Source organism: Miniopterus schreibersii (assembly GCF_964146895.1).
Source record: "Miniopterus schreibersii genome assembly, chromosome: 4".
Taxonomy (NCBI): Eukaryota; Metazoa; Chordata; class Mammalia; order Chiroptera; family Miniopteridae; genus Miniopterus; species Miniopterus schreibersii.
In genome coordinates this window covers 42,886,813-42,913,365 of record NC_138105.1, presented here as the reverse complement: position 1 = coordinate 42,913,365, position 26,553 = coordinate 42,886,813, and the positions used below count along the sequence as shown (strand labels likewise).

Below are 26,553 nucleotides of genomic sequence, written 5' to 3'. Positions count from 1 at the left end.
AACCTGTATCTGCTTCATTCTGAAAGATGTATGGTTAGTAACTGTTTCAATGCAGCCCCAGGAAATAGGCCCCTGCCTGCAGGCAACTTCTTACCTTTTAGGTTAACTGTGGCTTCTACAAAGAGGCCCTACTTAAGTACCCAAGCTGAAATCGGGTAGTACCTACTTGTTGATCTCATTCATGGAACCAACATTGGAGTAATTTTACACTTAAAGTCTCCTTTCTGCTCACCCCATTTTAGCAATAGAACATATACAAAAGGAAGGGGATGTCAAAGAGGCATGGAGTGTAGCTTCCTCATTTTTCTCTTACTAGAAAGGCATTTTGGAACTTCTAAGAGACTACTGGGAATGTATCCTTTCTTTTATATACAACTAGTTAAAAATGAAAATGCAAAATTTTGAATGGTAAAAATAAGCTGTATGAAAACATAACAAAAAGCATGTCTCCCTTCCAATCAAGGCCCCTAAACTTCCTGCCCAAAGGCAACCACTGTTAATTGTGTTTTCTCCCAGAAAACTTCCTATGCACATACAAGCATATGCCTTTTGTAAAAACAAGTGGAACCATATGGAAAAGAATTCCTATTAACAGCCTTTTATGATATTTTTTTCCTAAAGTATTTTTCTGAAGCCTAATTGAAAGGTTTTCATTTTTAAAGCACAACGATGAAACAGTTTAGGCTAGGATAGAGAGAGATAAATACTGCTTAGGATAAATTAGACTGTAGCAAAAGAACTAGATGATTTCATTAATGTGAACAAGCTACTACCAATTGGTTCACAGGGTACAGTCATATCTTAGTTTTGCCATAAAAGGGTCTGCACTGTTATGCAGCCCTCATATTTATGATTTCCAAGCACATAGCACAGTTCCTAGCGCATGGTAGGTGTTGATTGAATTAATGATTCCAATTCATTAATTCAGGACAATATTTTCATATTTTGAAATTAGATAGTACCAATTTTGCCCTGAAAAACACATTCGTTCTGTAATTTACTTTCTATTTAAAAGTTGTTTCTCATGATCTTAAAGTAGTATTTCCATTTTTACTGTTGAAAGAAACAATGCACCTACCAACTAGTTGCTTGAGAAGGTGGGAGGATACTGTTTTACATAAGACCCAGGTTGAAGAGTACATGTCACAGACTCTTTTTGGAGATCTCTTACTTTGGGCAGAGGTAGGACTGCTCAGCCTGTACCGAGCCACAGAACAGGCACTTGGAGATGATGTGCATCCTGTGGTCTAAATACAAGCCATGCCCTCCCCTTCTTGGGGTCACAGAGGGAATACCACAGAGCAATCACTGAGGCAGCAGAGGGCAGCCTGCTGAGCACGGATTTTACCTACGGACGCTTGCCTTGGTTCTTATGTAGGGAATTTTTCTATAATTGAAATATAAAGTCCCCGATCATCATCTGAAAACGAAAATACTACTAAATGGCACATATTAATGTAGAAACCCTGCCTGTATTTGTGTGGCTGATTTGGATTGTGTCAAAATCAAGGTCATAAAATTGACAGACTGCATTTTTTTTAAACAGTCAAAACAGATTTACTGAAGGACTTGTACCACATGATACACTGATAAGCACCCTGTTTTTAGAAGGACTAGGTCCAAAAGCAGGATTTCTCGACTATATTTAGCACTAAGCAATATCTACTTGGTTGGGAACTTTTAGATAAGTGCAATGTACCTATTTCTGTCAGTTTTCTGGAACACACTCAACAACCAGAAAGTAAGCAAAAATGTAAGGAGCCAATGGTTGACGTGAAATTTACACCCTAAAGCTTGAGTACTTGACTCAGGGGCAAACTGCCGAGTCTTCACTGAAGGGTGATTTATTCTTACTTTACACCAGTGCTATAAAGTTTAGCTTTTTTTGTTCTTTAGTCCATTGCACATCCAAAGCTGCTCATTAATAGGAACCTTCCAGAGTGACAATTCTTAGTCTTGGCTGTACATTAGAATGATTTAGGGAGCATTAAAAAACCCCAGTGTCTGGCCATGCCTCTAGATTAGTGCTTCTCATCTTTGCCTGCCTCCACCTGCCCCCCACCCCACCCCCAGGGGACATTTGGTAATGTCTGGAGACATTTTAGGTTATTACAGCTGGTGGAGGGGGCGAGGGAGGTTACTAAACTATTGGGTAGAGGTCCGTAATGCTGCTAAGCATCTTGCAATGCACAGGACAGGCCCCCCAACAAACAGTTATCCAGCCCCAAATGTCAATAGTGCTGAGGTTGTAAACCGTATTGTAGACCAATTAAATCAGAATCTTTGGAATTGGGACAAAAGCCTCAGCAGTTCTTAAAGCTCTCAGGTGATTCCAGGGTGCAGCCAAGGCGAGAATCACTGCTTTAGCACAGTGGTTCTGAATCTTTAGCAACATCAGACTCATTGAGAGGGCTCATTAAACCAGATTGCTGGGCCCCACCCCAGAGTTTCTGTTCAGTAGGTCTGAGGTGGAGCCTGAGAATTTGCATTTCTAACGAGTTCCCAAGTGATGCTGCTGCTGGTCTACCACCCACACTTTGAGAACCACTGCTCTAGAGGCACCATGATTGGCCAAAAAAGTGACAGCTGACAGCCAGATAATGCAGAAGGAGCCGAAAAGAGTCTAAAACAGACCTAAGAAATAAAAACATCACAATGGTTTGGGTGGAGTATCCAGCATCTCATTACCCTCTCACCCCACCAGCCCCTAAAGGCATCAGTATATAAAGGTGCAGGTGACCTAGCTGGTATGCCTGACCCTAATGCTGCAGTCTAATGTCCCAGGCCTCACCAGTGTGACACTACAAAGTAAGGCTGTTCTTTCCCTAAATTCATGAGGGACTCATGAGGCTTAGGGTCACATACAAGATTGACCTGTTACTGTGTGACCTTGGGTAAGCCACCTCCCCACAGTAAGTCTCATTCCTGTATTTGTTAATGGGTGGTTCTCCTATCTGCCACATGACTGATGAGTGTCTGGGAGGTTCGAATGGGACAATGCTTATGAAAGAATTCTGCGAACGGAATGTGCACCACACAAATGTTAGTTCTTTTGAACCACCATGATTTGTAATCATAAACTGAAATGTACCATTTATGCATGGCTTAATGAATAAAAAGATAATATACATGAGTTTCACCCTCTTTATCCACCCACTCCAGATGTTAATACCCCCTGCCGTTTTATGTTATTACTTGGACATTATTTTTCTCATGGGCATGACATACTAATAATGGGAAAAATAAAACCAGTGGCACATTTTTCTTTGTGTTTATCTTCCCTCCGCCCTGTCTGGTGAGGCTGAGGGAGTCTCCTCCTCCCTGTCATCTCATCTCACTCCACCCCTCCTAGACAGGAATGAGGGATTTATGAGTACAGTCTGTAATAGCTGAAAACCTGAAAGTAAATAAAAGGTTCTCTTCCTCTCAACATGAATTATTGCAGGGTCACTTAGAATTGGACACGACAGGCCAGGCACCAGTCTTAAAAAAAAAAAAGTGGGGTTCGAGGTTTTCTTTCTTTTTGGGGGAGGGGCTCGGATGTAGAAGGTGGTACATCGTTGAAACAAAAACATCTTCTGACAGCACAGACTGAGATCATTATAGAGCCTGTGACACCCAGGACAGGCCATTATAATGAGAACATGCTCTCTGGATGTTGCAAATTTCAAATCAAATACAATAAAATAAATAAATCACTTTGTGTGACTGAGAATAGATTTTGCTCTTCCATTATGCTTTAACTGCTTCAAGATTGAGGTGCAGAGCATTCATAGAAATAAATAAAACCTGTGTCTGCTACCCGATCCACACACTTTCTCCTGTGATAGACTCCTCTTGCCTCCTGACCAGCCCAAGCATTTGGAGTGGACGACGAATGCAGAGCAGAGCAGAGCAGAGCAGAGCAGAGCAGAGCAGAGAACTCCACAAGTGTTCACAGCCCTAGCACTAGGTGCCCTCGGGGACCTGGGGAGATGGGGGAGCACTCCTTTCTCATTAACGCCAGTGGCCCTGCAGCTCGCTTCCCTGGGTCAGACAGAAGGCTCTGCTATGTTCCTGACCCTGTGATCTTGGCATGTTGGTCAATCTCACTGCTTCTCAGCTTCTTCCTCTAGAAAATGGAGACAGAGATGGTAGCTACCTTGGAGGGTTACTGTGGGTAACAGAAGAGACAATCCATAGAAAGGACTTAAGTGAAGTAAGTACCTGGAAATGTGAGCTATCTGCATGGCCTATGGTTATCAGTCTTTACGTTTTGTCCTGTTTTCCAATCCAGGATCATCCAGGTCAGCACAGAAGCATAAAAGCCCCTATTCGCAAGGAAATTACTACTTAGAGGATGAACTTAAATAACGGTTCCTGGGGAAGCTGTGGAAGCTGTATTCTGTGGGGGCACAACACTGTGCTGTGGCACAGTGACAAAGAGCATGGACTCTGGAACCACTGTTTGCACCCTGGCAGGACTCAGGCAAGGTAACTGTGCCTTAGTGAAAACTGGAGATACAAAGAGAACCTATGCCACATGGGTGATGTGAGTGTGAAATGAACTAATTCATGCAAAGTGCTCCCGGCCCATCACAGATCACAGTCCCTGTAAGATGGTTTCTGAGGAACGGCCCCTGTTATTCTGCACTTAGTTTGGAAAACATGAAGCTGTTGCTACTACTTGCTACCATATCTTTCACTGTTGAATATTCAGTGTTTCAGTTTTTGCTGAGGCCTTAACTTTTAGAATCTGAAACACATAGATGTTAATAATAACCAGGTGGAGAAGAGAGGAAAAAATAAAGAGGAAAAATACTTCTTAAAGTCAGAGTTCCAGAGTCATGAAGGTTTTTTTCCTTGGAGGAAAGATGATTCACCCAAGATATGGGCTTATTTTCCCCAACAGTCTCAGTCACCTGAAGGCTGGGAAGAGAAGGGAGTGTCTCTTTCTGATAACTCTCCTGTAAGGATGCTGATCTGGAAGCAAGGGATGCGACACTTGTTTGCATGCACAAAACCAAAAGATCATTGGCTGGAGAAGAATTAAACTTTGCTAAGGTAGAAAAATGAGAAATACTCAGTATCAAAATCACATAGGCTACTGCCAAATATACATGTCAATGCTTTAAAATTTCATTCGGAGCAGGGAGAAGATTTATGTCAGAAGGAATGAATCCTGGCTTTTCCTGAATGGAGAAAAGATTTCACACATATGTTGTGAGTGGAGCCTTACGTTTTCTTGAAACAGTGTGCAAGCATAATTATGGAAAATACGTGCTCCAACCTGGGCACACAATAAGGCCCAACATCTAATGAAAAAGTTGTATTGTTTATTTTAATTAGCATTCTCTGCGGTAGTACATGCTAGTACTTATCTGAAATACCATGCAGGCAAAACCAAAGTAGAATGAAACAAAACTGGCAGCAACTCCTACATAGAGATTTAGGGAGTAGCCCCAAAACGTACCAGGAAGGTGGTGATGAGTCGGAAAGCGGGAAACCCATGGCATATCTGAAAGCATGCAGCTTATTTAGTGATATAGTGTATAAAATCTTAAGAACTGGAGTTAATTCTTCATTGGAAAGTATGTCATGTGGTCATGATTGTCCCATGTGTAGATGGAAACAATGAGCCAACAAAGATATGCTGTGCAGCACGAAGGAAATCATACCGTGTGTGTCTTTTTTGGGGGAAAAAAGAATACAGTTGATGCTGAAGCTGATGTGCTACAGTAAATAAGGTTGAGGTGATTTTGAATGTTTAATAACAGAAATTCATTATAAAATAAAACTTGGCCATTTCCAACAGCTGACGCATAAAGTGAAATAGGAAGACACACTCAAGGTGTCTGAGTTACCAGTCATGGCACACAGGAAGGCGTCACATAAGAATGAAGAGCACGCCGACAGTGCACCCAGCGACGTTCAGAAGCCTTGGCTGTCTTCCAGGACAATGCTATGTGTGGTCTACAGAGTTATTAAAACTACAAAAGTTTTATTTAATCGCGAAGAGGGAAGGATGGGACATACTGAAGGGGAAGCCTAACCCTTGAAAATCTTTGGGCCTTGGTTCCCTCCTCTGCCAAATAATAAATGTTGGGCTAGAACTAGATTATCTTTAAATTCTCTGCCAGCTCTTAAATTGTATGATTTTTTTTTTTCCACATCAGAATTCCAGTGTGTAACTGGTTTCTCAGAAACTGTTACTAACTCCACTTAACCCTCACCTCACCTCATCTCAGTCCTTCCCTTCCTGTTTTTTATGGTTAATTTCACTGCTCCCATTTCTTTTATTCTTCCCATCATTAAGCGTTTCAGTCTCTTTTGCCTTTTTCTTTTACCCCAAAGGATGAGGGATGCCAGAACCTGTGAAATCCCACAGACTGAAGCCTTAAGACTATTTATGTAGTTTGAATGTATGAACAATATTTCAGTACCCTCCAGGGAAAAGAATAAAGTATACAGTAAATTTGCCCAGTGAACCTTAAGCATCATATTGTAAATATAATCCTAACTATATGTAAAATGCAGGGGAAAAACAGTAGCTAAGTGGCTATTTTAAACTTTATTTTAAGCTTCAGTCAAGGGTCTATTATAAATAATAATGTAAAATTAAGGCTTTTAAAATAGTTTTGAAAATTAGTTTGATATTACTTTATGTCTTATTTATGGTCATTTGGAAATTAACTTGTACTAGTCAAGAACAATAGATTTTAACCTAGTTTTACTTCTAGTCTTGATATTTGATAGGTGCTGCACCTCCACTGTAAGACTTTTATTTTTAGTGCTGGTAGAACAAAAACATACAAATTTGGGATCTAATGTAATTAGCCTAAAGTGACGCTGGGTTCTTTCTTAGATACTTGAATACTCAGAGAGACTTGTACCATTTCCTTGAGATTAGGGCTAATGTTTTATTTTATTTTCATTTTTCTTAAGGACCTGGTACGTTGTTCCACATGCAGCAGTTGCCTAAGGAATACTGACTGCCATGAACATCAGCCATCTAAGAAAATGTTATTAGTACCAGTCTGGTAAACAGCATTTATCTTAGACTTAAAAAATTATAGCATTTCAGACTTGGGTAGGTGCTTAGACTTCATCTAGATCTCTAAGTGTCTGCAGACATCCTGGGATCTCTAGGAACCTTTCATGGGGTCTGCAAGATCAGGATATCATTAAGAGCTTACTGCTTTTTTCATTGGTTGACATGTGTAATGTTGGTGCAAAAGCAGTCGTGGTTAAAACCGCTGGTACCTTAGCACGAATCCAGACAGTGGCACTAACCTGTTCTAGTAGTCACTGTATTGTCCACCCTCACACACTCATAGTTAAGAGTAATGGTGAGGAGTTCAGCAAGGTCACAGGATAGAGGAGCAATATACAAACATCTACTGCATTTCTATATACAAGCAACGAAAAATCCAAAAATGAAATTAAGAGACAATTCCATTCAAAATAGTATAAAAAACAAACAAACCAGGAATAAGCTTAACATAAGAAGTGTAAGACAGGGACACTGAAATAAGACATAATATTGAAGAAATCATAGGAGATCTGAACAAATGCTTATGGATTGGAAGAATCAATATTATTAAGATGGAAATATTCTCCAGATCTATCTAAAGGGTCCCTATTATAGTCAAGGAAATTAACAAGTTGATATTAAGATTTATATAGAAATGTAAAGACCTAAAATGGCCAAAACAATTTTGAAAAAAGAACAAAGTATGGTTTAAAGTACCTGTTTAACAACTTACTAAAGCCCACAGTAATTAAGACAGGATGGCATTGGCATAATAAAAGACAAAGAGATCAGTGGAGCAGAAAAGAAAGTTCAGAAATAAACCCTTAAATATTTATCGTCAGTCAGTTGATAAATAGTGCCAAGGCAGTTCAATGAGGAAAGAATGGTCTTTTTAACAAATGGCATTGGAACAGTTGGGTGTGTCTATGCAAAAAAATGAACTTAGATGCTTGCCTTGCATCTCACACAAAACTTAATTCAAACTGATTATAGATCTAAAAGTAAGAGTTAAAATATAAATCTGTTAAAAGAAAACATGGGAGGAGTTTTTTGTGATCATGATTTGGCAAAGGTTTCATAGATAGGATACCAGAAACAGGATCCATAAAAGAAAAGTTTCAGAAATTGGATTTAATCAAAATTAAAAACTTTTGCTCTTCAAAAGCACACCATTAAGAAAATGAAAAGCCACAGAGTGGAAAAATATTTGCAAATTATATATCTGATGAAGGATTTTTGCCCAAAATACATAAAGAACCCCCACAATTAAAAAAATATAAAGACTGAAAGGTTTAAATAGACAGTTCACCAAAGTAGATACACAAATAGCTAAGAACATGAAAATTAAAAATGCTCAACATCATTAGTTATTAGGGAAATGCAGATTAAAACCACAATGAGATACCACTACATATCATCAGAATGTCTTTGATGAAAAAGACTAACATAATTAGTGTTGGTGAGGATGTGGAGAAATCTGAACCTTTACAGAACGCTAGTGAAAATACAGAATGGTACAACCCCTTATTTGACAATGATATGATTCACCAATATTCATATTTCTCCAGTGTTACATATACTCATTTGTGTGGATTTAGTTCTATACAGTTTATCACAGGTGTAGGTTTGTGTATACACTACCATTTAAGATATGGAGCAGGCTCATCACCACAAAGATCCCTTATGATGTCCTCTAATAACCATACTTCCATTCTCCCCCCACACCTCCACCATCCCTAACCCCTGGCAACCATTAACCTGTCTTCCATCTCTGTAACTCTGTCATTTCAAGAATGTATATAAATGGAATCACATAGTATGTAATCTTTCGAGATTTGTTTTTTTCACTCAGCATGATTCCCTTGAGATTCATCCAAGCTGTTGTGTATATCAATAGCTTGTTTCTTTTTATTTTATGGTAGTTCTATGGAATGGATGTACTATGGTTAGTTAAACCATTCACCCATTGGAAAACATCTGGGTTGTTTCTAGGGTTTGGCTATTTTGAACATTCATGAACAGATTTTTGCATGAACATAATTTTCATTTCTTTGGGATAAATGCCTAAGGGTGCAGTTGCTGGGCCTTATGGTAATTGCACGGTTAGTTTTATAAAAACTGCCAAACTCAGCAATGTATGAGCAATACAGTTTCTCCTCATCTGTGCCAGCATTAGGCATCTTCACTTTTTAAAAATTTTTGGTCATTCCGATATTGTGTCATGATAGCTCCCTGTGGTTTCAATTTGCATTTCCCTAATGGATAATGATGCTGAACATCTTTTCATGTGCTTCTGGGCTATCTGCATATCCTCTTCAGGAAAATTTCTGTTCACGTCTTTTACCCATTTTCTAGTTGGATTGTTTTTTGCTGTTGAGGTTTGAAGGTTCTGAAGCCTTATTCATATTTCTGAAGTTCAGATCTTAAGCTCTGACCTCCCATGGGATAAATGGATGGGAATGAGAGGCAGGAATGAAAGGCAGGGGCAGGGTAGGTGCCACAGGGGCTCACAAATGTTTTCGGTAAATGGCTGGACAGTAAATATCTTACGCTTTGAGGAACATATGGTGTCTGTTGAAACTACTCCCATAAGCAATGGGTATGGTTGTATTTCAATAAAACTTTATTTACTAAAGTAGTCATTAGGCCAGATCTGGCTCGGTGGCTAAAGTTTGCCCACCCCTGGGCCAGAGACTCAGATAAAAGAAAGGTGAGCACTGAAGGCCCTGGAATATCACCTTAGTGATGATTACTTCTGCATTTAGTTCCCCTCTTCTATGGTGGCTCAGTAGCTTATGGCAATTTTGAGGTCACTCCATAAAACCAATGAAAATACTACTGTGAAGCTAACTATTTCCCCAGAACAAAAAGCAGGAAAAGTTTCAACAAATCTTTTAAATTTAAACACATTCATAGGATTGCAAAACTCAGTGCTCACACATTATACACAGTTCTGAATACCTTCTTGGGAATATGTGTTATGTGCATTGTAAGGCACTTCCATTTAAAATCTAGTCAGTGGTTCTGATAAATAAAATTTCTTCTTAAGGATTCTACAGTGCAAAATTTTGTTGATGATATTACAAGGGATTTTCTTTTAGATCTCTCTTCATGTGCTACAATTTGGTAAATTTCTATAACAATCTTCCCTTAACAATCACATCTTACTATAATGTAGTAACCAGATTACAACTAAACCTCAAACTTTTACCTAGCAACTGGCACACCCAGTATATGGCATTTAACAAAAATAACCTCAAAGAGATTACCTAGAAAATTTAATCAATCCAGCTTTAATTTTCCTAACATTTACTGTCTGTAACCAGTGTTTCTTAATCTGCATTTCATGGCGTGTTTTGGAGTTTTAAAATAAATAACCATTTATTATAGCAGTAATAGAAAGTTCTGAAACCTAATTTTATTTCTGTACCTCTTGAGATTAATTTAATAAATGTTGTTTTAACTGTATATATTACTTTGGGAGAAAGAAAGATGACAGTTTTTCTGTTTTTAAAGAGAATGTGAACAAGTATTTCACATTCAAAATGTTATTTTTTTGTAGTCAGTGGTTTCAAAAATTTCAACAAAACACTGAATATAAAATTGCCCTGGAATTTGGGCTAACTTCATTGAATATATGCTTGTATCCTCAAACAGAATGTGAACAACTCGGGCATGGTTATCTGAGATTTTGTTTTCTATAGAAATTTAGTAAATGTGTGTGTTGACTTGGAGATTATCTATTCTACAGAGGCATGCAATAGATTTGCTTGAAAGGTAAAGAAGAGTTATATATAATGAACAGACTTCAAACATAGGCCACAAAGATCTTTAGTTTTTTAAAATTAGAAAAAATTTCTATTTAGGAAATTCTGCATAGTTGCTAATACTGTACCATGCCATGGTATAGCTCTCCAAAATTACTGATTAAAATGTAAAAGGATTATGATCACAGTTTATATTAAAATTATATTTATCATATAGGTATATATATTGATATGTATTACATATATATTTTATATACTATACATATGTAGGTCTTATATATATATATATTTTTTTTTCTTTCAGCATATATTTGCACAGAAAAAGGTGCATATGAGAATGGCCATAGATGCCCTCTTCATATTAGCTCAAAACTGGGAACTATTTCAATGCCTGCCATTGAATGGATGCATTGTGGCATATTCAGAGAGTGTAGTACTATATAATCGTGAAAATGAACGAGCCACAAAAAAACACAACAACTTGGGTTACTATCACAAACATAATGCTGAGAAAAAAAAGCCAGACAGAAAAGAATATGCATTATATGATTCCATTTATATATATTTATATAAAACACCAAAATAGGCAAACAAATTCATGCTGTTAGAAGTCAGGAAATTGGTTGCCTTGGGAGTTACGGGTGGTTAGTGACCAAGGGACCACTGGTGCACAGATGTGTTCATTTTGTGAAAATTCACACAGCTAACACTATATGTACATTTTTCTGGATGTATATTATACTTCAGTAAAATGTTTAAGAAGTTTACAAAGTATTAGGGCTCTTAAATGATGTAATGCTAGTCTAATTATCATAGATTTAGCTTCTATAAGAAAATAAAATTTGTGGAAAAAATGGAAATATGCAGAGAAACACAACACTTATGACATAAATGACACTAAGACATATTTAGTTTGTGAAACTAAGCTAAAAGTTCATAGTGGTCGGAGTTTTTTCCTTTCTTTCGTATAGTCTGCCGAATTGCTTTATCTGACGTAACACTCATGTGGGATGTGCCATAGTGTATTATTCAATATTTGGCAAATAGATGTGTGTCTAATACCTTTCATATTTTGACAGGCAATAACATTTTGAACATGTTCGATATTGTTTGCTTTATGTGTTGCTTTTAAACTTAGGGCTATTAATAAAGTTCCTTATTCAAATTGCTTTAGATTTAATGGAACCATTTCACAAAAAAGTGTACTTGATATGTAAATTTTTTAAAATCGAGGATTTCCAGTTTCTTTTAAAGTATCAGTTGACACAGTCCCAAATGTCATCTGTTTATGCTTTCACATTCCCCTTTTAATTTCTGTTCATCTTGTAAACCTCGGGGAGGAGATCTAGCAATGTAATCTTTAGTTTTATCAGTACAATCTGATGTTTCCACCCCAACTGAAAATATGGGCTAGCGATAGACACTCATTTTCTGGATCGTGTCCATACCAGCCTTTCCAGTGAGGGGGTGGGGTGGGGGGGGTGAGGACACCAGTTTGGCAAAAACTGTCCCTCTGAGCAGATGAGCAGATGTATGTGTCTAGGCAATCAGTCTGTCAAAGAACTCATCCTTTCCTTTCAGTTTATTTTTTATTTTCTGGCTCCCTTATGCCAGTTGGTCTCACAAACATGACGACGAGTATAGAATACAAAAATCTGTTTACCAGATGTTCCAGTGCAGCCTACAAGACTTACAACATGCATGCCATTCTGGAGGACAGTCTTTGTATCATACACATTTCCCTTTATAATAGGTTACTTCTGTTTCAAATAAGCATCTAACAAAGCTGTTGGATTTAATGGAGGAGGGAAAAGGAGATGGCTTTTATCACTGAACACAGCCTTTGAAAATATATTTCTGCACTACAGATGCCATTTTTATAACTATGAAGTTTGCCTGATGAGGTGGGTATATGGGAGAGAAGCAGAGTGGCAGCTTAGCTAACAGCACGGCCTCTGACATCACACTGAATCCAAACCCTGGCTCTGCCATTTGCTGGCTGTGTAACCTTAAAGAAATCCTTGAACCCCGTGCCTCAGTTTCTTTTTTTTGGAATTCAGGCAGTAGCATTGAATCATAAATTTGTTGTGAGGATCCAATGAGTTAGCCTGGCAAAAGAGCAAACACTAATTAAGCTTTAGGTAACATTACTCTTATTTAATATGCATACTCTATGGTATAAATAACATAGTAATATTGCATATTTTCCCCTCATTAATTTAGGAAATGTTCCTCAACATTTCCTAAAAGCTTCCTGTCTCCCCCAGAGAAAAGTGATAAAGTCTTCATAAGGGTGTACTGGTCGGGGAACCATGCTTTCTGGTTTATCCAGGGCAGCGTTTGTTTATGCCTGCTGTGCAGATGTCACTACTGACAGTGTCTGTCTTCACTCTCAGAAATGTCCCGGGTTGGGCAGTAAGTTACATGGGCCCCCTGAGATTGGGCCCGTGTAGCCCGCCTCCCCCATGCCCTGCGCTGCCCCATGCCCCTGTGCCCGCTGCGCTCTCCCTGCATTCAGCGGCCGCTCAGAGCCTCCCAGCCCCTCGGCTGCAGCGCTCTCACTTAGGGGCGTGGTTTGTGCCCCTTCTAAGATTTTACTCAACTGTCACTTTGTGTCGAGGCCTTTTTCAGCCACCCATTCTTAGATTAATATCCTCTCCCTCCTTGCCCATTTTACTTTTATTCTTAACACTTATTTCATGTACTATAGACACTTATTTAACTGGCTTATCTTTTTCTTCCATGAGGGCAAGGATGTCTGCCTGTCTTTGTTCACTGCTACTTCTCCAATGACTGGTATAGAGTAGGAGCTCAATAAATACTTTTTGAATGAATAAATGAAGAACACTTAGATAAGAAAGGCCTGATGTAACTGAGTAACCAAATGGCCAAGCAGATGGCATCCCCATTACCTTCTAGTATAAAATTTGAACTAAAACAATAGGACTCCTGTGTTTAGGAAAAGTGTTATGAGAAGCATAATTTGACTACCTCTCCTTATCGATACTAGTCTCCAAGTAAGTTGTTTTAAAAGTTGTGATGGCAAAAATTGTCAGTAAAACACTTGGATATGTTTAAATTCTAAAAAGTGATGCTTAAATAGCATATTCAAAAATAATATTAAATCTTTCTGAAGGTACACTTGATTTTTGCTTTCTGAGTCCAAGAACACTGGGGACTTCAAATCTTTGAAATTTAAATAAACATTTTATAGTATGTAGTTTTATAACATTTTTGATGTTTAAATTTAAAAATAAGGCTACCAAAAATTAACACCGAATGATGCTTATGTTCAGTTCTATCACGGAATTTAATTTCAGTTATTAATTTTATAATGTAGGAAAGCCTTTCCAAGAAAAACCAGACCTAGCTTAAAATAAAATTGCAGCTATAGAAAACTCCCTGGAGAATATGGTAGATCTAGAAGGCAGTTGCAGAATTTCTGGCAGTCTATCAAATGTATTTGACAGAATTTCTTAGAACATTCCTTATTTAACTGCTCTCGTCTTAGAATCAGCTCCAGAGACAGTAACTTGATCCCCCACCCTCTTTCATTTTACTTCTCACACTCTTCAGACTAACTGTGTAAACTTTGTATGATAATAAAGAAATAACACTCACATCCTGGCAACTCATAAGATGAAGACACTATAGAAGTATTTCAGCCTGAAAGAGCCAGAACATCCGCTTTCATTGATCAGCACCCCGGGATCAGCCCAGCACTCACGCACGCGCTGCGCACCATGTGAAAATTCCTCTCTCCGGCAAAACTTCACGCATCACTACTTTATGTTAAATTTAGAATACAGCAAACTCTTTCATGAGCTCAACTGTCTGATGGAGGAATACCATCGGGAACGATGCTTTTTACATCTCAACACCTTCCTAACGAGAACAGGGCTAAAACCAAACTATGGTTTCCATCCCCCATCAGAAATGGTATAACTGCGCTGTGAGCCACATGCTGAGGGTTAACAGAGTAACCTCACATGAGAATAATTACTTAACATAACCATGAGAGAAAGCAGCGAGGTTCCCAGACACAGGAAACGAGAAGTCAGAAGGGGAGGTAGAGTTGGAGAGGGTTCTGAAGACTTTCCAGACAGCAACTTCCTTCCAACAGCAAATTGGGTAATAAATTTATCACTCTGGCGTTTTATATGTGCATATATTCTTGTCACCTGGTTTAGCATAATGGATTTCTGCAATGCATGTCTTAACAATGCCAGAAAATCAACCTATTTCCTATTCTCTGAAGAACAAATGAAATCTTTTGTGATATGAATGTTCATTTTGATATTCCAAATCACTTGTACGTTTAATATTTCAAGCACAACCACAATTGCAACTACGCTCAAAGAATGTATATTGCACAGAAATCCTGGAAAGAACCCTTGGCTTGGTTATCTTTACAGAGAGAGAGGAAATGATACAACACAATGCCTGAACCCATAGGAAAAGAACTCTTGACCTCTAAAGACAAAGGGAGAGGGAGAGAGCAGTCCTGTTATGTGCTGCTCTGCTCTGCTTGCACATTATGGATCCTGAGACGTTCCTGGTTTGAAGGAAAAAAAGTAGAAATTCTAACAGCAAGTCTTCCTTTAGATCTGGAATTGCGTGGGAGAAAAACATTCTTATGGAGGCAACTAAAGTACATTTTCTTATTTTCCTCATTCATCAAATATTTTTTAAGCTGGGCGCAGTGTTGGATGCAGGATATACAATGATAAATGAGAATGATGGCAGCTTGCCTCAAGGAACTTGCAGTCTAGTGGGTCAGACAGGCAAGTGAACCGGTGAACACAATAGAGTGTGTGTTAAGTGCTATTGCAGGGTTAACAGAGGGTGTCGTGGGAGCACAGGAGAAAGGCACGAACCCATGCTGGGTCATGGATACTTGCCAGACAAAGAGATGTCTAACCTGAGATCCGAAGAATAAACTGGAGTAAGCCAGAGGAGGCGTGAGGGAGAAATCTTTCAGGCAGAAGGATCACGGTATTCTCAGATGGAGCACGTTAGTGGGAGTAGACAGGCAGGGGAAAAGAGGGAAGAGAGAGGAACCTGAAGGAGACAGAGTCAGAGCTACGTCCAAGGAAAACTAGCAGGGAGGCATTGCACCAGGGGGCAGAAATCTTGGTCAAAGGACACATTTTCTGTCTTAAAATTCAGGGACAGAGTTTCTGCATCTAATTTTAAGAGTACAGCACTATTACTGGAGTACATGAGAAAGGTCTGTTTTTATTTGCTTGATAATACCCTTATTCCTTATGCAATTCATTGGTAATTTGATCTACTTGGGGGAATAGCATGTGCTGACCACAGATAATATCTTGTGCTTTGTCCATAAATGAAGAATCCCTCCAAGAAATTATCATCATCATTATTTTAATTTGAAGATCTCAGAGAAATCTGATTAGAAGTTGATTTTAACAGCAAAGGCCCTAATCAAACCAAATTCTATCAATAAGCATTTATTGAACAACTATTATGTTTGAGGCGTAAAATTTATATGTTGTGGCAATTTGCTTTTACGACAGAAATTGATTGCCTTGATGATTTGATGTGTTGAGAAACAACTTTTGTATGGCTGCCCTGACAGGATGGATCCCAGTTGTATAAGATGTCAAAGGCTGTGTGAATATGCAGATAATTGGCTTGGTGTGAACATCTTTGGTTTCCTCATTTCTCAGATCCTCTGCCAGAGCAACATATTGGGAGGCTTGACTTTCCATTGCAGAAAATTCCTGATCATTTCACACAGAAATTGTATTTGTTTATTTTTCATTGTTGTCCTCAACAAGAGGTGGTTGCTTAGATTAGACCGAATTAGTAATCAACAGTCAGTTACTGGATGCTCTCACTGGTTGCTTAGCTCGTTTCCCTAGATCTGCTGTACCTCACGTGTTCTGTGAAGACAGTATTCACCTACAATAATATCTCTGACATCACTGGTTCCAACTCCCCACTATGCACATCAGAGATTCTTATGTTATGCCATCGGACTCAACTTCTTCCTTCTTCCCATGGCCACCATGGCATCTTCTCCGCTCTACTTCTCTCACTTGTATGCCCCCACATTCCTGTTTTTATTTAATAGGCCAAGGTACAGTGGTTTATGGGAGTAGCTGCGTGCACATATGGATGAGCTGTTATCCTGAAAGCACGTGGGGCTAAGCCCTGGCCCACCCATGCACAAACATCCCTTTTAGGGTTTCTACTTTATTCAAAATTATAACCCATCTCCCTATAGACAACACTTCACGGCATAAACAAAATCTTATGAATCATTAAAGAACACAATTATTAAGTTCTGTACTTCCATCTGTATTGCCATTAAGTCATTGGGGGTTATTTTTTGTCCCTAAAACAGATACATTATTTTAATTGCTTTGTAATGAATGCATATATTTTATATATAGATTAATTTACATGGTTAAGTTTTTGCATTTCTTGAAAATCCAGGATATCAAATAATGTAATTTCTTGACAAATTGAATCCTTCATCAGTTTAGGTTATACGTGTGGGTATTTGAAAGGGTCTGCTAACTCATTTCCCTTCCTCCCTCCTGTTCGTTTCAGTCTTTTCTTGAAATTAGTGATACTGTTTTTTGAACAATTAAAAACTAGATAGAGTGATTCTTTGATAAACTTAGTAACAGATTTTCTTCAGTATTGTCATTTGCAAGGCCATATTAAGCTTGAAATCCAAGAAAGTAAACTGGTAAACACAATGACCGGTGTGATTTGAAAACTCATCATTCTTTGAAGAGCGTAGCAGATACTTTCACATTCACCTTTCGACCTAATTTTTCTAATGGGGGTGGGGGTGGGGGGTGAAGCTCCATGCATCCTTTTAATAGAATCCATGCATCCTTTTAATAGAATGTTCTCCACTTATTTTCATTTCAGAGATACATAAACATAATAGTAAAGTGAGATGGACAGCTGCTACTTGGCCCTGAAGTAAAGAGGTAGTGTGACTTGGTTGGACAGGAGTCAAGGTCTGATATGTGAGACCCCAAAGCATCAGAATCTACAGCAGGAGGCAGCTGTGGAGCAAAGGCGTGAGAGCCTGGTGCTCACTTTGCATGGAAGGATTTCTCTTGACTGTTGTGGACAGAAGTCAGAGAAGAAGCAACATCTTATGGCCTCCTAACCTAGAGAAGAAGACTGAGAGAAGGAAGTAGAAACAGCCCCCAAATACTGTAAGGCTTTTTAGCTCATGCCAATGCTTTTCTCTTTTCCTCTGGAAAAAGACTGAAATGACTAAAGAGTATTTTTTTGTCGAAACCAAAAGGCTTACTTTCTAAAAGTAGTGTTGGTTAAATGACTCACTACATGAGTTTTAGAAAAACAGGAATTATACAAATGTACTCCTGTGATGTAAAAACACCACATTCACACTGTCTTCATTATTTAAAACTGCAGTAGGTATTACAGTACAGTCATCCCTCAGTTTCTGACGGGGTTTGGTTCTAGGAACCCCACCAATAACCAAATCCTTAGATGCTCAAGACCCTTATATAAAAGCGCATAGTATTTGCATATAGCCTATGCACAGCCTCCTGTACAGTTTAAATAGTATCCAGGTTACTTATAATACCTAATACAATGTAAATGCTGCGTAAATAGCTGTTATAATGTATTATGTAGGAAATACAAGAAGAAAAGTCTGTATATGTTTAGTGTAGACACAACCATCATAGGCCTAACTATACAGTCCTGTCAGCAACAACAGAACCTTTTCTTCTGAATATTTTCAATTTGCAGTCAGATGAATCTGCCTAAGCAGAACCTGTGGATATGGAAGGCTGACCATATTGGATTCCCAAGAGGTAAGAACCACATAGTCAAATAAGAATATGCTAATTTTTATCCATTACGATATGAATGTAAAGCAATGGATTTTTTCGTTTTGGATTTTCAACAAATTTGGAGATAGTCCAGATGATCTGACTTAAAATGTTGCTATGGGATAGAAATGAAGTTTGGTCTGTTGATTGGCAAATAGCACCTTAAAGTGACAAGTGAGTCCCCTCCCCACCAATTGCAAATATTGGTTTGTCAAGAAGCTGCTTTGCACATGGCCAAATGGGAATTACTAATTCAGAGATGGTTAATTATCCTCCTGAGCCATAATGGATTGGTTAACTGGTATGTAAGCATGAATAATCAATGTTTAATACTCCACACCGTGACTGCTGAAGTCACATTTTGAATGAATCATATCAACATTTTCAAATCTTTGAGTAAAGAAGTATGTCATGAAAAAGTTGGATGTTGAGTACACATAATACTTCCTAAAGAAAAAATAACCTTATAAAGAAAAAAATTAAATTTCTGTAGCATATGTTAAACATTTTAAATTAATTACACATTTTCATTCTGCATCATTGTTCAGTTCTAAAATCCCATCTTAATTTCAAATAGAAAACACATGTATTCATGCTATTCTGTGGAAAGGGATGGTATGTGATTTTTTAAAAAAATTATTATTTGTTGTCTAATTTCCCCAATTTTGCAGTGTATTGGAGTAATTTTGAAATGTTTTTTATTTGTAGTGTTGAAAATTGTAATCATTGCTTCTATCTTTATTGTTAGAGCACTTATTTTTCTGGTATGCTAGTATAATTTTGCCACAGTTTAAGTGTATCTATTGGAAACCAAAAGGCTACTACTGTTCTACTTAAAAGTTATGTCTTCAACTGACAAAACTTGCCATTTTATGTCTTATTTCAGAATATGATTTCCCAGAATAGTTTCATTTCTAGGGCTAATACACAGAAGAGAAAAGTAAAGGCTGAGGAAAGTGCTTTTCCTGGGCTCAGAATAAAGACATTCCATAGTATCTGGCACAGATCATGATTTCATTTGAATTTTAGTTCATTTGAATTCTTGCAGCAATTCCCCCCACAATCACAGACCAAGTATGGCCTATCTAATTCCTTTTGGCTTTAGTTGGTTTTGGTTCTAAATAGTCCTGAAAGCAAGGTGACCACAGTAACAGTGGGTTCGTTATCTTCCTCTCCCACTTTAACTTTGTTTCATTTGTCTTGGGACCATATTGCCCAGCTCAGAGGTGGGCACACAGTGGGCACTCCCTAAATGTAAACTGAAGAAATGAAGGTGGCAACTGTAAACTGATGCCTATTTTAAATGGTTGTAGTAATACTGCTCACTGAGGTTAACATGACGTGCTATTGCATGGACTCCATTATCTCTAAGTCACCCAGACAACCGAGGAAAGCCAGCACATGCTCTGGCTCCAATCATCAATCCAGTCAAAATAAAATAGGTGCTTTTCCTTTCAAGCCATACTGTGGATATAGGGCTTCTGAACAGCATCACATTAAAAAGGTAACTTCAACTGAATATATTTATTTTATGTACTTTCTGGGCTTAGTAGGACTCACCTTGAAAACCGAATCTCAGAGAAATCAATTGATCTCCCCAAGATCGCCCATCCACTCAGCAAGCTCATGGCTGGCATGAGAATCCGATGCATGAACAACCATGACTTTGAGGAGACATTCCTGAAATACTGTTTGGTTAACAACTGAGTTAGAAAAGAAGTGTAACATTTAACAAGTAATAAAAATTTTAAATGCCACTAGTTGTAAGATAGCAGAAACTGCTCTCAGGAAAAACACAGACTAAAATTCAGGAGGTCAGAAAAGCCTGCAGCAACTCTCCCTGTGGAATCAGAGCATGTGTTCAAACTTGCAAATACATTTGTGGTTGCTTCCTACCTTAAATACATTGATAGGGAGATCAATGACCACATAGATAAGGTCTCCAAGGGCAAGGCTGGCTATCAGCGCGTTGGGGCCATTCCTCATACACTTGTTCTGGTAAATGATCCTGAGCAGAGTTGCATTCCCCACCATTCCCACGATGAAAATAGTACAAGATATCACAGTGTTAATGTATTTGAAAGCTGAAGTAATCTTAGTCTGCTGTGGGCAATAGCTGTGCATTGAGCCATTGCTGGGTAGGGCCAAATTAGTGGGTCGATGAGTGGTAACCAGGAAGCTGAGCTCTGTCCCAGGAAAGGTGGTCACATCGTCCACACGAGTGCTTAGATTTGTGCTGTAGCTTTCAGGATTATCACTAATTACACATCCAATCAGCGCTACCCAAAAGGACACCCTGAAGCAAAAGGTTTCCATCTTGATGCAAATTTGAGGAAATGTCTCTTACTCTGTTGCTTTCACACCCTCACTTGTGGTGTTTTTTACCTAGAAAAAGGAGAAAAAATAATTTTGGTTACAACATCCAGCTGCCAGTAAGACTGCAGTCAATGCTTATTTACTGCTTCAGTTAAAGAGCAGGATATATTTGGTAATTAGATAAGATGTATCTATGTCAGCTTACCCCAAGCAGAACAAAACCAGCAAAGAGCAAAGCTCTATTAGGGCAAGTTCTCTCTTTCTCTCTCTCTTACTCTCCCTCCCTCCCTCCCCACTTCCCTCCCTCTCTCTCTTCCTCTCTCTCTCTCTCTCTCTCTCTCTCTCTCACAAACACACTCATATGCACATCTTTCATCTCTGTCCACAGCTATACTTATATCTAGAATATAATACACATGAGGATATGTCAGTTTTTCCTTTAAGGAGTAGATTACAAGTTGCAGTTTTCTATGCACTACACTAGGCTGATAAGAACCTGAATTACAAAAATCTTTGAGAGTTGAGATAAATTTTATTAGTGGAAGAGAAAAGGCATTGTATGTTGAGCAAAAGTTACATAGTGTTAAGGCACAAAATTACCAATTCTATAATTAAGAATCCAATGTTCCAAAATGTGTGCTGTTTTGCCCGTGGTAAATAATGAACATGGGACTCAAATGCAGCAGGGGTAGCCGTTTTAAGTGTTACACAATGTTAATTTAAATTCAGAACTCTGGTTAACACCATCAATACATATAACGATTTTAGTTTTGATTAAGCATGATATAACTGATAAAGAAAATATTTATTTTTATTGAAAAGCTTGATTAATGTGTACCACCTACATCTTCTGACAGGAGTTTTTGGCTTTTCCATTCCTCAGAAATTATGGGCACGATATTTGCCAATGAGTGAAACTGAGAGTAATGGACTTTCCCAGGCCAGGGGCACCCCTGGTTTTCCGAGGGACACCCGTCTCATGCCTAGTCACGGTGCTGAGCCCGCCCTCCACGTGCGTGCTGCCATCTCATCTGTGCAGCGACGCTGTGAAGCAGATGCACGTTCCACTACAAAGGCAGGGAAACGCGCAGGTACGTCAAGAGGCCTGCCAAAGGCACAGGTGGTGGGCGGCAATGCGGTGATTCTGAGGCACATTAATCCAGCTTTGAGCCTGAGCTCTTACCCTCTAGCCATGCCATCTCATTCTCAGGCCTCCTTAGCACCGGAAATGTTTTAGTGAAGCCTCCAGAGTTTCAGTGAAGCAGTAGACTCAGGAGGGTGGTTAGATGTTCTCAAAAGAACATCTGCTTGTTGGTGTGCTCGTTTTAGTCACTTTTGGAGAGCAAGTGGTCTTTCTTGCCCAGGAAGTCTAGATGTTTCAACCTTAATCCTTAAAATATGTTGGGAAAATGCGAGGGGTTGGTGCTAGAACAGTAATCAACGGTAAATAAAAATGGCTCCTCACATTTAAATAGTTTTATATTTTCTTTTTTGGTTAGTTTTTATGAATCTTTAAATGAGGACCATAAGTTCATTTATGCAGTGGTGTGTGTGTGTGACATATAATTTAATTTTTAAAAATCATGTCCTTTTTCTGAGTCTGTTCATGGTTGGCATTAACCACTTTTAGGGATTTTGAATTACCTTTGACAGTTATCAGTAAAGCTTAGGTTTAGTCAATATGTGGAGGACATGAGATTCGAGTTGTATAAAAGATCTAAAGTAAATACAAGGGGCAAATACTGCATACTTTGGCCTTCTGCAGGGATTTTCCCGAGGAACCTGAAACAGCAGCATTTCATGTGCAGTAGTAATGTATTATGCATGGATCTATTATCTGACTTGAACTTTACAACTCTAGGTAGCTGTGGCCAATATCCCCATTTTACTCATAAGGAAACTGAGTCTTAAAGAAGTTAAGTCAAGTTTTCATGGCCAAGAAGAGACAGTACCGCACTTTACTTTGCTTATAGGACTTGACTCTGTCTGATATTATAAAAATAAATGATAAAACGGGATAAAAACATCAGTTTTCCTAAGCTCAGTGCATACTATGTACATGTCAGGTCTGCCTAGACTTATAAGTGGTTGGCAGTTTTTTCTTGCTTCTTACACTCTGGAGTGAGTATCTGAGTGAACACTGATGGACGCTGTGCCCGTTCGGCGTTGGAGACCCAGCTCTGAGAACAAAGCAGCTGTCGTCGTCCTCTCCAGATCAGAGACGGGAGGGGGCATCCTTCAGCATCTGGTGTGTTTAATGACTAAAGCCTCCTCCGAGTTTCCCAATCGGAATGGAACCTTCTCTGAGTTTTATTAAAACTAAGAGAGGGAAGGCTTTTTCCAGAGACGGAATGTCTCCTTGCCCCTTCGAGTCTGCTAGGAGGATATTTAGTGGACTGACCTGGCTATCGGAAGTGTCCCGCCACCCACAAGAGGTGCCCTTAGTGTTTGATCACCAGCTTGCCAGTTCACTTGGCCAGCTGATTACAGCAGGAGGCGAGGAGGCCAACGCTGTGGGTTCTAATCAGTGTGTGAGCTAGGTACTGTTAAAATCACTTTCCTTCTCTTCCAACAATGACCCTGCCACAGAAATCATTTCTGATGACATCTCCCTCAGCTCTCTACACATATTAAACTGCAGAGCTAAGGGATCCTTGGCAAAGACATGCGAATACTGTTTATAATGGGCGAAAAATACAGAACCACACAAAAGAAGCCTCTTCAAATGCATGTTCCTCCAAGGATGAGTCTGTAGCTCATTTCCAGGGATCTAAGTCACCCTGTGCTTGGAATAATCAGTCCTAACCAGGCGCTAGTGAAGGGCCTCAGGTTCAGACCTCAAGGACGTGGTTTATACATCCAGCATTCTTCTGCTTGGTGCCCAAGAATTTGCTGAGGTTCAAAAGCTATTATTAAGGAAGGGGACTGAATCCTTATGCTTACACTTGAACCATTTAACATCTGATTCTCAGGATCAAAGTTCACCTGTACCGTAATTAGTAATTTGGAAATTCCAACCTTACCCAAATGGCCTGAGTTCAGAGCAGGTAGTTTACACGAAATGACTGTCAAGAATGTTTCTCAATTAACACTTAAAACAGAAGGGATGGGGGTGGGGTGGGGAACGGAAGAAGCCATGAACATCTACAAGAGACACAGAAAACTAGGTACTTTTTACAAGTTTTCCGTGGGCTTTGCGCGCTGGGCAAGAAGTTAGCAGCTGTCCTTACTGACAAGGTCTGACTTTAATTTGCCTCCCACCCAACCCCCTCCGCCGTCAGCTCCATCCGGAACGCCATTAGGATGGTGTAAACAGAGGCCGGTTATCTACAAGCAGCCCTAGTTTTCTGCACGTGAAAGGCAACAAGTGCCCTTTAAAGGACAGCATAGAACCGAATGCCCAGATGTCCACAGGCAGGTTTCCAAACCAGCTGCACTGGGGGTTTTCCAAAACATCTGTCACTCACACCGAGTGCCCTTGGCTACTCTTGGCAACCCCGCTGTGCAGGGAGGAGTAGCAGGCGAGCAAGAAAAGGCTGCGGGACACCCCTCACAAGCAGGCGTTGGAGCCTGAGACAAGGGCGTGCTGTTCCACAAAGTTCTTGCGCGCCAGGGGAAAAGGGAGACCCAGGGAGAACTGTCTATTTTCCTCTAACTAAAAATCCGAATCCCGCCTGGGGAGCCTGCGGGGCTTTCAATCAGTTCTTCAAACCCAGACGTGACCCCACAGCACCCCTCCTGGGAAGGCGCCCGCGCCACTAAGCGCCCCTGGGCAGGTGGTGCCAGCCCGTGTGCGAGGGTCGCCCAAGGCGCAGGGCACCGGGCGGAAATGATACCCGCGCCCTCTCCTCCCACCCCAGGGGCTCCGGCGGCGTCGCCCCCGCCCCCGCCCCGCCCCGGTCCCCAAGAGGAAAGAGTTGCACCGACCGTGGAGCTCGGTAGGCGCAGACAGCCGCCCGGTCCGCGCGCGGCCCTGGGCGAGAGCAGCGGAGCCGGCGAGCTGGGTGGCGTGGGTGCTGGGCTTCCGCGCGGGTCGGCCGGGCTGCGCTGCCGCCTCTGCTTCGGAGAACTTGCTGGGCACCGCTTCTGTGCGGAGGTCTCCACAGACCCCGGCCACAGGCTGGGATGCAGCCTCTCCACCTCCTGTCCACAGTCGCCAGGGATGACTCTGAGCGCGCACGCAAGGGCCAGCAAGAAAAGCAAAACTCCAGAGGAACCCACGCCCCCCTCCTGTCTGTCCTCCCCTTTTCCAAAATCTCCCAGACCTTCTCCTCCACTCTAGGACGGCAAGAACGTCCTCAGAGGCAGCCACTATAAAGCACAGAGCCGCCCCCTCCCAGGCCCTGAAGGGCTGGAGTCTTGTTTTAACTATTTCCTTCCTGAAATGAAGGGGAGGGTGGCGGTAATGCAGGAAGGAGGGTAGTTCAGCAGACAAGCCTGAGAACCAAGGAAGGCCATGCAGAGAAACCCATTCCCTTCCTAGGAAATGCTGGCAGATTTTACCTGTGATGGAGCCACTGCAGACAGAGGAGGCCAGGGTCTAAGCGCCGTTTCTCCTCTGCGTTCCCTACCACTTCGCTTGGATTGCATGCTCCCTCTTAAACTCAGAGCAAGTTGAAGAGCCAACATAGACCGCAGTTTACTGGATCAAGTATGTTTTGTTTCTATCTTGTCTCATGAAGCCAGCACCCCAAGGCTACCAGCCCAGGACAAAGCGAGATCCTGGAAAGTCTGTGGCGGGGTCCAGTGTGTGGTTCAGAGAAACCTGTGATTCCTCAGGAAATCCAAACAATGAGGGTGCAGATGCTGCAGAAGATGGGTCTCAGCATCTTGATATAATAATGATTTTATCCTAAATTGGGGAGTGGGAGAGGAGATGAGAGACAAAGGCCGTGGCCTGTGACATGAGAGAAAAAATTGAGGGGTCCTTAAAGAAGGCCCTGCCTCAGAATTTTTCAGTTCAGTGCTGGTGTGAGGCATACTGTGGAAATGTGCATGTGGAAAACTAACTGGTCATATTATGCTACGGACTGTTCTGGTTATGTACTGTACCTAAAGAAAGTTGCCCTAAAACAACTATGGTCATTTACTCATCAGTCTGCAATTTGGGTGGGTCTTGACTGGGACAGCTCATCTTTGCTGGAACAGCTCATCTTTGCTGAACTATCTACACTTCTAAGATAGTTCACTTACTTGGTGACGGGTGTTGGTTTTTCACCATGTGTGTCTCTCCACAAAGTGGTTTAGGCTTTCTCATAGCGTGGTGGCTAGGTTCCAAGAAGGACTGTTCCAGGAGACAGGAAGTGGGAGCTGCCAGTTTCGTAAGGTCTGGGCCTGGAGACTGGTTCAGTGTCACTTCTGCAGAATTCTATACCCAAACAGCCATAGATCCCAGATTCAAGGTGAGGGGTTATAGATAGACTCCACTGTCAGTGCAGGGTGTCAAAGCATTGAGAGGCATTTTGTGGAAACATCAGAGAGATCCACAGAGAATCACTATTGAAAGGGGCCTTAGTAGTCATCTGGTCTAATTGGACCAGGTATTATTAATCTGTTCTATCTACAGAATCCCCATGATGAGGAGTCTGTCAGCCAGGATAACCGG

General features: G+C 40.3%; 1 protein-coding gene across 1 annotated transcript in view; it reads right to left on the bottom strand.

Annotated features, from left to right (window-relative positions):
- The window catches only part of EDNRA (endothelin receptor type A), a 50,259-nt gene extending 24,973 nt beyond the window's left edge, over positions 1–25,286 (bottom strand). The window contains exons 1-2 of the mRNA XM_081136672.1: positions 24,876–25,286; positions 20,529–21,017 (exon numbers count right to left, since the gene is read on the bottom strand). Of these exons, the coding sequence (XP_080992798.1) occupies positions 20,529–20,948 (420 nt within the window). The 5' untranslated portion in view covers positions 20,949–21,017; positions 24,876–25,286. The remainder of the gene's footprint in view (positions 1–20,528; positions 21,018–24,875) is intronic.
- Between the last annotated feature and the right edge of the window lie 1,267 nt (positions 25,287–26,553).